The following is a 12,468-nucleotide window of genomic DNA, read 5'->3' as shown; positions in this document are numbered from 1 at the left end:
ATATATATATATACACACACACACACATTTATGTATATTATATATATATATATATATATATATATACACACACATATATATATATACAGTATATATATATATATATATAGTGTTCATGTATAGCTCGATCCCCGCTTATATAGATATATATATACATATATACACACACATATATACATATATGTGATATGTATGTGTGATGTATATATGTGTGTGTATATATATACTGTATGTAGATATATATATATATATATATAGATTGATATATATATATAGATTGATTGATATATATATATATATGTATATATATATGTATATATATATATATATATATATATATATATATATATATATATATATAAACACATTTATAATACAAAAAATATATTTGTTTACGTAAACTGCAAAGAAAATGTATAAATTTTACTTTAAAAACTGGCAACTCTGTCACCAGAATTTTATCGTAAAAGCAGTGTTTTTTTTACAGCAATAAAAAAATTGATTGAATGGAATGGAATAAAAAAAACAATACCACTGTTTTTAGCGGTAAAATTCAAGCAACAGAGTTGCCAGTTTTTTTGGGTTTTTTTTACCGTAAAATCTTGTTTCACAGTATCATGTTAGACCCGCCTCGACATCAATTGCTTTCGACTCCCCTAGAGGGGGGGGGTTGCCCACATCTGAGGTCCTCTCCAAGGTTTCTCATAGTCAGCATTGTCACTGGCGTCCCACTGGATGTGAATTCTCCCTGCCCACTGGGTGTGAGTTTTCCTTGCCCTTTTGTGGGTTCTTCCGAGGATGTTGTAGTCGTAATGGTTTGTGCAGTCCTTTGAGACATTTGTGATTTAAGGCTATATAAATAAATATTGATTGATTGATTGATTGTTTTTTTTGTTGGCGGAATTCAACCATCAAATCTATTTTCAATTTTACAGTCTACAATTTGACTGATATATTTTTTTTTAATCATAAGTCAAAGCAGATATTTAAGTAGAGTATGTATTATATATTTTAACAGAAATATTTTTGGAATACATGATAATATAATATTTCGATAATATTGGATTTCAAAGGATATGCAATTGCATGCAGTATATAATTTTTAATGTCAAAAGGGAAAGAACAAATATATTTAGTAAGAAAAGATTAAGCATTTAATCAACGCATATTATTTCCAGGCTTTCGTGGGCCTTAGAAAATAATGTGGCGGGCCAGATTTGGCCCCCGGGCCTTGAGTTTGACGCCTGTGTTGTGAGTAATTTGTATTTTTCTTAATTATAGTGTGCAACTGCTGTTGTTCATGTCGTTAAATGTATCGCAAAAGCTTCTTTGTTGCCTCTTGGCCAAGTCACTCTTGCAAAAAAGAGTTTTAGCTGGTTAAATAAGGGAAAATGAAATGAAATGTCAAATCCAGGCAGATGTAGGGTGCTGGCTGTTTGCTTACTAGTAGCGTAGTTACCTCCGTCATAAAGTTATATAATCAATCACACATCGCGCTTTATGAGCTTTAGTACGTTGTAAAAGCTCCAGCTATCAGTCAATAAGCGCTTTTTGAACACTTACTTGAAGAACGGCTTTGATTGATGTTCCACATAAAGGTCTGCCGCTTGGCTCCTGTAAAGAAAACAACACTTCAATTCTAAACCGCTTTAAGCCAACAAAGGAATCAATTATTGGCAGAGGAAAAGGCAACATTATAGGCGTGCTTCTGTTAGTTTACGTCTACGTCTGTGGTTCACAAACTTTTTACCGCCTCAGAAAACACTTGGATCTCCAAGCAACACAATCATGACCAAAACAGGAGCGTAGTAGGCCTAAATATTCATTAAAAACAAAGCATTACAAATATATTCAATATCACACAGTTTGAACAGTAACACTGGGTTAGAATATTGAAATATGTGATTCTTTGGCGTGCCACAGTATGAGAATCACTGCACTCTGTCACACGTCCATCTGTGTTTACTTCTGCAAGTTTGTCTGTGGGGAGTTTTGCTCGCTTTGTGGACCTGTTCTAGTTCTTCCACACCCGACTTCCCAGGGTATGGACCGTGCTGTGTGCACTGGGAACGGAAAAGGGTCTTTCCGAAAGTGTTCCCGCAAAGTCGGAAGCACATCAGGGAAAAAAAGAAAAAAAGAAATACAGGAGAAAATATTAAGGATGTCCAGTGGGATACATTGTGGTCGTCGATGACCATGCTTACTTTAGTCCTTTTAAATAGAGCTGGGCAATAAGGCTGAAAACTGTATAACGATATAAGTGTTTTACATTAGTCGATATTCATAATTATTGATATTTTCTATAGCCTACGGAAAATAAGGACCAGGAGAAAAATATATGAAATGTAAACATTTTTTTTTCCAGAAGTAACCTTCTCCTGATTATAATCCCCTCAGATATCAAGGAAGAAATTAAATATCAACACAAGCATGGAAAACATTCAAACAATGTAAACAAATTTGTAAATCACATTGAACATTTAAGAATAAGCTCCTAAAATGAAGGTGCGAAAATGTAAGAAAAGCTTAACTCTTTAAGTTTGTGAATACATACAAATCTATATATACTACATACATACATATATACATACATACACACATACAAATACATATATATATACATTTACATATATATATATATAGTATATATATATATACATACATACATACACATATATACATATATATACATACATATATATACATACATACATGTATACGTACGTACATACATACATACATACATACATACATACACACATATATACGTACGTACATACATACATACATACATACATACATACACACATATACATCTATACATACATATACATACATACATATATAATATATACACATATATATACATTATATATACACACATTATAGATTCATTATATATACTTTATACATATACATATATATATATACATTATAAATATATATATATATATATATATATATACACACACACATACACATCTATATACTGTACATACAGTGTATAATATATATACATCCATATATATATATATTATATATATATATATATACACACACACATATATAGATACACACATACATCTTTATATATATACTATATATACATATACACACATACATATATATATAAAAATATAGATACACACATATATCTTTATATATAAATACATACACACACACACACACACACACACACACACACACATATATATGCTTATATGCATATATACACATTTGGGCTGTAGAAGGAAACTGTAAAAGGTAATTGTAAAGCGTTAACTATAAATTACGTTTACGGCACTATTTTTAACGCGCATGCGCCCTCTCTTTTTTGACCCTCGGCCCGTTCTGTAACGTGAGAAAATGTAATGACGATAACGCGTTAACTATAATTTCCTTTTACATCACCAATTTTTTTTGACGCACGATTAAAGAGCATGCGCCCTGATTCCTTTTTGACCCTCGGCCCGTTCTGTAAAGTGGGAAAATGTCAGAAATGCAACAAAGGGTACATGAGTGAATTATATTTGTATAGCGCTTTTTCTCTAGAGACTCAGAGCACTTTACATGCATTTCTACATCTTTACGCTACATTCAAACCAGCGTGGGTGGCACTGGGAGTAGGTTGGTCAACTGTCTTGCTCAAGGATGGCGGGCGTGGGAATCGAACCCGGAACCCTCACGTTGCTAGCACGGCCGCTCCACCGGCCGAGCCACACCTCCCCATTATGCAAAACCCGTGTCTAAAGCCATGACAAGTGGCTCTCCCGACAAGACAGGACTATTTTATATTGGATCGCTGTGAGACGACATCATCGGAGCGGATGCCGGCGAGCGCACTTTGCCGCTGGCAGAGAGGACACAGAGGACGTCTCCGTGATTACATTACAGTTAAGTGCACTGATATCATAAAATGTAGATTGCAACTGTAACTGCTTTAGTAAGATGGAATAAAAGGTTCAGTGGACAAGAAAGATGGTAGGGAGGAAGCCTGGGGTCACTTTCCTGTCAAGATGCCTCCACTGCTTACTGCTAAGATTACTGCTGTGCACACGCTTGGCATTCTCTTCATGAGCTTCAGGAGGTAGTCACATCAAATGACTTATATATATATATATATATATATATATTATATATATATATATATATATTAAAAGTGTAACGGTACATGTATTTGTATTGAACCGTTTTGGTACGGGGGTTTTGGTTCGTTTACGGGAGTGTACCGAACGAGTTTCTAAGCTAAAGTCTTAACAAGCTGCTCTGCTTCTTCTGCCTCTGTGTCAGCACCCAGCATTGTCCCACCCACACAACCATCTGATTGGTTATATACAAAGTGATAACAGCCAATCATCAGTGCGTATTCAGAGCGCATGTAGTAAATGCTTCAGCGTCGAGCAGATAGGTGTTTAGCAGGTGAGCATAAGGCAGCGTACTCTCCCAAATGATAATAAACACCTCCAGTCAACTACTACTAACATCACCATGAGCCCGTTGACCTCCTAGAAACTTACGGACAGAAAAGCTTTGAATGGCAGGGTCCCTGCTATCACATGTTGATAAAAATATAACATTTACATAATAAAAATCAACTACAGGCTGTGATAAATGAAGCAAGATGAGTTGACTTGAAACTGTTTAATGTTGCACTTTTTATATGTAGAAGAAAAGTTTTGTCATTTTATTTAATCTGAGCAACATTTTGAGCAGTTTAATGTTGATTAACGTGGGCAGAATTATTATAGTGTTCCCAATGTTAAAAGGATAAAGCCATTGTTTACAAATTTGGTAAATAAATAAGTAAAAAATTTATATTTTGTTGTTTTCTTGCTGTACCGAAAATGAACCAAACCGTGACCTCTAAACCAAGTTACGTACCAAACCGAAATGTTTGTATAACGTTGCACCCCTAATATATACACATACACACATATACATATATATATATATATATATATATATAATATATATATATATATATATATATATATTTATATATATATATATATTAGGGGTGGGCAACTTAGTGCGTTAATTACGAGTTAACTCATCAATCTATTAACGCCGACAATTATTTTATCGCACATTTGCGTATGTTGTTTACATGCTTTTATTTTGTTAACGCCTTTTCTTAACAAGATGGCTTCGGCGTCGAGGGGCTCTTGGTAAAGATGGAACATTTGGCAAAAATACCGGACAATTGTGCAAATTTCCTGGCTGGCTTACAGCGTGGTCACTCCGGGATCACTTACGACCGCCAGACAATTCTGGATGTGGATAGATCGGGCCGTTTTGGACTGAATGAGGCGTGCTTGCTAGACCGGCTAGCTAGCATGGGAATACTTTGCCGGCTACATCCAGCGGCCTGTGAAGCAGCGGAGTATATGTGTTGTCTGTCTATTTATGAATAATGCAGACGAGGAGTATTGGCTGAGTTCTTAACGTTTGCTTTCAGAGCGTGCATATCACAACATACAAGATGCCGTCATGGCGACACACAACCTATACCGGGCTACCGCGCATGCTCCTCACTCCTGTTGCATGCTGGGTAGGGTAGTTATTTTTTTTCCCTGGCTCATAACATCACAATATAGTACCATGTATATGATGCGTTCAGTTTATCAAAGCACCAAGCAAACAATCGGAAAATTCCCATCATATCAATTCCTAGATATGGTCATAATTATTTTAAGTGCACTACGCAGAATAAACACAACATTATTAATATTGCTACTACAGATAATTTGATCAAAAATTCCCTAAAACAGCCCACTACCCATAATACAGGTTTTTTAAACATAAGATTCCTGATAAAAAAAATGTTTCTGCTGTTACCTCAGAAACTGCCTGTTTAGATGTTATGATTGTGGCTCAGAGATTTGTATGTAGATTATATTTATTTTCCATAACAAACAGGATAACTTAAATACCCTGGCAGTGGCAATAAGCTCAAATGTTTGTATTTACATTTTTGGAGTTGATTTTCATAAAATATGCTATTTAACTGCTACTGTTTAACAAGGACTGATTTAAATTGAAGTGAAGTGAAGTGAATTATATTTATATAGCGCTTTTTCTCTAGTGACTCAAAGCGCTTTACATAGTGAAACCCAATATCTAAGTTACATTCCAACCAGTGTGGGTGGCACTGGAAGCAGGTGGGTCAAGTGTCTTGCCCAAGGACACAACGGCAGTGACTAGGATGGCAGAAGCGGGAATCGAACCTGCAACCCTCAAGTGGCTGGCACGGCCACTCTACCAACCGAGCTAAATGTAACATCACACTAATAGACCATTAACAATGTAACATAAAAGAATTGTGTTTGCACAACAAATGTTTTGGCGCTTTTGTTCATGTGGGAGAATATTCCAATAAAGGTGCACTACACACTACTTTTGAATTCATTATTGGGCTTTGCGTATACAATGCAGTTAATCGCGATTAATCAAAGAAATAGTGCGATTAACTTAAATTAAAATTTTTAATCGTTGCCCAGCCCTAATATATATATATATATATATATATATATATATATATATATATATATATATATATATATATATATATATATATATATATATATATATAGTGAGTAGATATGTATCTTCCACGTAAGTTTTATCTTGACTAAAAAGTTCCTCACCATGTCAGATGCGTCATCTTAGCATTGGTCACCATCAAGCCGGCGTCTTTCGCAATTTCCAGGATGTCTGCAATCTTCAAAACGCCATCCGGCTTTAGCAGGGCGAGCGTCCTGGACGACAAGACAAGATTACTCACTTCAATCCCAAACAGCTTTTTCAAAGCGTGATATACAACAGCCTTTGAGTGCTGACCCTGACGCTGTGCTGGTATTCTATGCACATCTAAAAATACTTGCGTGTTTGTTGAGAAGGTAAGGTACCTTTCCTTTTTGCTGCCCAGCTTGTTGGCTGTGTAGCGGTCGCCGTAGCCCACGAGGTTAAGCTGACGCGAGAAGATGTTGATGCGGTTGCCCACAAACAGGTGCTCCTTGCGCAGGTCTTCGTACTTGGTGCGCCGCAGGAATATCCTCTGGTTCTTCACGTCAAACTGTCAGAGGGAATTAAAAGTGACGGATTAACGCGAGGCCTATAGTTCAAAAGTCGACATAATCAGTGAGGCCAGTTTTGACCTCAAATGTCCTGAAATAGCACAACTTAGCAGTAAATAGCATGAAATGTGCTTTCAAACATAACAAACATCATCTTTCCTCAAAGAGTGTTTATTTACTTGTCATCTTTATTTGAAGCCATCTTTCTTAAAGGGTCCTATCTTGCTCATTTCAGGAGCAATGGGGCAAGAGAGTAAGTTTATTTGAATAAAATACAACACAAATATTATTCATTTATATGTATATAAAATAAGTGGAGGAGTTCAAGTACCTAGGAGTCTTGTTCACGAGTGGGGGTAGAGTGTATCGTGAGATCGACAGGCGGATCGGTGCGGCGTCTTCAGTAATGCGGACGTTGTATCGATCCGTTGTGGTGAAGAAGGAGCTGAGCCGGAAGGCAAAGCTCTCAATTTACCGGTCGATCTACGTTCCCATCCTCACCTATGGTCATGAGCTTTGGGTCATGACCGAAAGGATAAGATCACGGGTACAAGCGGCCGAAATGAGTTTCCTCCGCCGGGTGGCGGGTCTCTCCCTTAGAGATAGGGTGAGAAGCTCTGCCATCCGGGAGGAGCTCAACGTAAAGCCGCTGCTCCTCCACATCGAGAGGAGCCAGATGAGGTGGTTCGGGCATCTGGTCAGGATGCCACCCGAACGCCTCCCTAGGGATGTGTTTAGGGCACGTCCAGCTGGTAGGAGGCCACGGGGAAGACCCAGGACACGTTGGAAAGACTATGTCTCCCGGCTGGCCTGGGAACGCCTCGGGATCCCCCGGGAAGAGCTAGACGAAGTGGCTGGAGATAGGGAAGTCTGGGCTTCCCTGCTTAGGCTGCTGCCCCCGCGACCCGACCTCGGATAAGCGGAAGATGTTGGATGGATGGATGGATGGTATATAAAATATTCATGTGTTTATGAAACACATTATTTACTTTCGCTCTACTGTATTTATTTGAATGTTCGTGTTTAATAATTATTTACGTTCTTATTACAATGATGCCACACAAGATCATTTATACCAGCGGTTCTTAACCTTTTTGACTTTGGGGGCCAACATTTCCACTACATTCATATTAACACTGAATTACTCTTACTCTTACTTACTCTTTATTTTAATCATATTCAATAATTAGATATAACCTACTTACAGTTTAACAGGCTAAACATTGTCAAATGATATGAAACCATGTGTGCATGACAAACATTATTATTAAGGCTTAGGTCAGGCGGATTACAAAATAAGTACTAATCAAAAATAACGCAAAATAGAGGGACTCATTGAAACTGAGGAAAAATAATTACTTACTATTACACAGTGCAAGAAAAAACAAAAACAAATCTAACTAAATAAATACTAATAATATAAAATTTAAGTGCTTCACCGCTTTAGTCATAATTTTTGCACTTAAGAAACTTATCTGACTATCTCCGGACTTCTTCTGTTTGTTTGAGTGTCATTATACTCCTCTTCCTCCTATCCAGGAGATCGCAAAAAGCCGCTGCCTGACCAGGACTCAGAAAATCTGCAGAGACTCCTCCCACCCCCACCAATGACTGTTTTCACTGCTGGACTCTAGAAAGAGGTTCCGCAGCCTCGGTAGCAGAACCTGGTTCTTCCCTCAGGCCGTAAGACTCTTGAACGCATCATAATAATCCCCTCAATTCCCCCCAAAAATTGATTAACTGGCTGGAATATAAAGACAAAATAACATACATACATAAACATGGATGCATATGCAAAAGTGCAATATGTATATATGTGTACAGTAATCTCTTTATTTATATCTGCACCTTATTGCTCTTTTATCCTGCACTACCATGAGCAAGTACAGGGGTCCAATTGCGGCCCCCGAGATGTTATTTTGAGGCCTCCATCTTAATATGAAAGTTTAATGTTAGTGCGGCCCGTGAGTTTTATATGAATGGCGCTTGACAGCGTTGTATGCAGAGCTGAAGGAATCTACCAATCACGGCATCATTTGTTTGATGCAAGCAGAGAAACGTTTTGCCACTTTTCCAACTAGACAGTCCGGGCCGGGGAGTCGAGTGGCCCGGTAGCTTCCGAAGCACTCCGCCGAAGGAGCGAGCGACAATACAAAACTGTGGTGCACTGGACCCCAGCGCTGATACCCCGACAGAGAGTCCGCTGGGCGAATTGGACGTGTAACTTGTCCGTCGTGATGTTAGCCCGTTCGGGGCTAATTTTGCTACCGTAACTATAAACTCAACGGCGAGCTCCCCCCCGTTGGCTACAGACAGAGACGTTTTTTGTTATTTGGGTCCAAAATGGCTCTTTCAACATTCTGGGTTGCCTACCCCTGCGTTAGTGGAAAAGCGGCAAATGAGTCAAAGCGACAGAAACGTTGCCATGGATACAAGGGGTTTTTTTACGTGCCTGGCTGCAGTCACACCGCGACACCTGTCCGTCAGTAATAACAGTCCCTGATAACCTGGACCAACTCAAACCGTTTTGTTTTTTTTATTGTTTAATTTGCATTGCCTCACACGATGAACACTCTATATCAGGGGTGTCCAAACTTTTTCCACCGAGGGCCGCACACTGAAAAATCAAAGCATGCGGGGGCCATTTTGATATGTTTTTATTTAAAAAAACAATACAATATATATGTAAAAATATACATTTAGGCCTCCACTCAGGCTTGATCCCAGGGACCCCAAAGGATATTGGTCAAAAAATATTTAAAATGAGTCATTATTTTGTATTATTGTTAATCAAGGTTTAAATCTCTAGATTAACATTAGGTCTATCTGTCAATATGACGTTTTTAAAGATTTAAGTTGTATGCCCTGGAAAAAAAACACAAAATATGCAATAGTTTCCCCAAATAAAATTTTAAATTGGAATATTAGAGATTATAGAATAATTGGAGCCTTAAAAATGTCAACACATAACACCATTGATTTCAATTTGTTATTATTTTTTTAGCAATGACACAAAAAAAATTGCACTAAAATTATTGGGGATCCAAACGGGTCCTACTCATTTAAAATAAAAACCTTTTTTTTTCATTACTGTTTACTTTAAACACAATCGTCTTGAGATCAACTTCACATCCATCTTCCAATTATAACTTTTATTGTTGTTTATGTTTTTTGTTTGTACTTATTAGGCCCTTCTTTAGAAGAAAGAACAACTTAGTTTTTTATATGACAAACACAAAATATGCAACATTTTCCCCCAAAAATATCTCAAAGTGGAATATTTAATGTGACATTGATTTTGATTCATTATTTTTTTTTTTAAAGAAAATAACATTGTAACATTTCAACCGTTTAGTCTTTTATACCACTTTTTCTGATTTTTATTTTTTTTATCGTATTTTTAGAATGTGCTTAGGGCCGTTAAAAAATTACCCGCCGAGCCGCAAATGGCCCCCGGGCCGCACTTTGGACACCCCTGCTCTATATATTTCTATATGACGCCGGATAACACTCTGGGAGCTGTCACTTTTTTGCGCTCGTTATCCAGGTACCTTTCCGGGAGGAAAAGCGGAACGACACACATTGCGGAAATAACATTATTCTCCGTGCGTCGGCTTAATACAAATATATCCCACAACCCCAAACATGTCTTTTTCAAAGCCTGCAGTGAAGAGAAAGATTAGTGATGAGCGAGGACAATTCCAGGAAAAGTGGGAGCTGCAATATGTCTTTGTTGAGCACAGGGACACCCCGATGTGTCTTATTTGCACAGAGAAAGTTGCGGTGCACGATTCTCATTTTCCATCCATCCATCCATTTTCTGCCGCTTATTCCCGTTCGGGGTCGCGGGGGGCGCTGGCGCCTATCTCAGCTACAATCGGGCAGGATTTTGTTCATTTATATTTTGATTTTATTTTGTGTTGAAAATAAAAATAAAGACATTTAAAAATATATTTATTAAGAAATATTTTCTTTTCACCCAGACTCTGTATCCAGTGGCCCCCAGGTAAAATGAGTTTGAGACCCCTGAGCTAATGCAACAAAATGTTGTTCTTATCTGTACTGTAAAGTTCAAATTTGACTGACAATAAAAGGAAGTTTAAGTCTAAGTCAGGTGTGCCCAATGTGCGGCCCGGGGGCCATTTGCGGCCCCGCATCTAATTGTTTACCAGCCCGCCACACATTCTGAAAATGCTATTTCAAAAACAAAAAAAAATTAAAAAAAGTGGAATGAGGTGAAATCTAAGGAGCAAAAGTTGCAATTTTGACCCAAAGCTGCCATGCAAGCTTTTTTTTTTCTTTTGTCTTTCTTTTTTTGCAATTGCTAAAAAAAAAATAAGGACAAACACATCCATGTAATAATGAATTATTTTCAAGGCTCCAATTACTTCAAATATTTCACTTTAAAATATTTTATGTGGTAAATATTGCATATATTGTGTAGTTGCCATACAAAAACATCAGTGTTCTTTGACGAAAGCGCATAAAACGCACAAAATAATAGTTCAAACGTAAAATCGACAGATATATCTGAAGCTGATCTTGTAACTTAAGTGTTGAAAGTAAAAGAAAAAAACTAATAAAAATGTATTACTTTATGAGTGGGGTACCTTTTGGATCCCAAATATATTTAGTGTTTTTTTTATTTAGCTTTTCACTGTGATTACTCAAAAATATTAAAGAATTTAAATCAATTGTGTCCTGCATTATTGATCTTTTAGGGCTCTAATTACTTATTTTTTTTACTATTAAAAAAGAAAGTTGTTTTTGACAGAAAAGCCATAAAACCTTTTTTTAAAAAAATTTTTATTACTTTATTTCAACTTGAAGTTGATATAGAGATTTACTGTAAGCATTAAATAACAATAATTTGACTTATTTTTAACATTTTAATGACTGAGACCCTTTATGGTCCCCGGGACCCCTAAAGGTAAAATAAATAAAAAAAACTATATATTTTGTTATGGTTTGAAAATGAGAAATGTAAAAAGGGCCCCCACATGCTTTAATTTTTCTGTGTGGCGCCCTCAATGGAAAAAGTTAGGACACCCCTGGTCTAAGTGGTAGAAAAGTGTATTACTGACTACAGCTGAGAAATAGATGTTTTTTTGCTGCCCTCCAGGTTGCTCGATGGTTAAGAAACCCTGTTTTGTTTTTTTTTTAAATCTGTCTGGACACCATTTGAATAGATCTTAAGAATTTCCCGCCTACCATCTCCACCGAGTTGTCGTTGGGGTAGTAAAAGAGTTGGTAGCGCCGCAGCAGACACGCCGTGGGGTCGTACCACTCAGCAAGGAAGGCAAAGCGGTCCTTAATGTCCTAAAACAAAGACATTTGGAATCATGAAGGGGTCTTCAAACACTTCCTGACCACAACATTAGGCACACCTAAA

The 12,468-nt window shown here is 37.1% G+C and overlaps 1 protein-coding gene across 1 annotated transcript in view; it reads right to left on the bottom strand.

Annotated features, from left to right (window-relative positions):
* The window catches only part of nme7 (NME/NM23 family member 7), an 86,259-nt gene that overhangs the window by 67,073 nt on the left and 6,718 nt on the right, over window positions 1–12,468 (bottom strand). The window contains exons 2-5 of the mRNA XM_061888310.1: window positions 12,288–12,395; window positions 6,909–7,075; window positions 6,648–6,758; window positions 1,564–1,614 (exon numbers count right to left, since the gene is read on the bottom strand). Coding sequence (XP_061744294.1) covers window positions 1,564–1,614; window positions 6,648–6,758; window positions 6,909–7,075; window positions 12,288–12,395 — 437 coding nt within the window. The remainder of the gene's footprint in view (window positions 1–1,563; window positions 1,615–6,647; window positions 6,759–6,908; window positions 7,076–12,287; window positions 12,396–12,468) is intronic.

Source organism: Nerophis ophidion, linkage group LG26 (genome assembly GCF_033978795.1).
Source record: "Nerophis ophidion isolate RoL-2023_Sa linkage group LG26, RoL_Noph_v1.0, whole genome shotgun sequence".
Lineage (NCBI taxonomy): Eukaryota > Metazoa > Chordata > Actinopteri > Syngnathiformes > Syngnathidae > Nerophis > Nerophis ophidion.
This window is presented reverse-complemented; position numbering and strand designations above follow the sequence as displayed.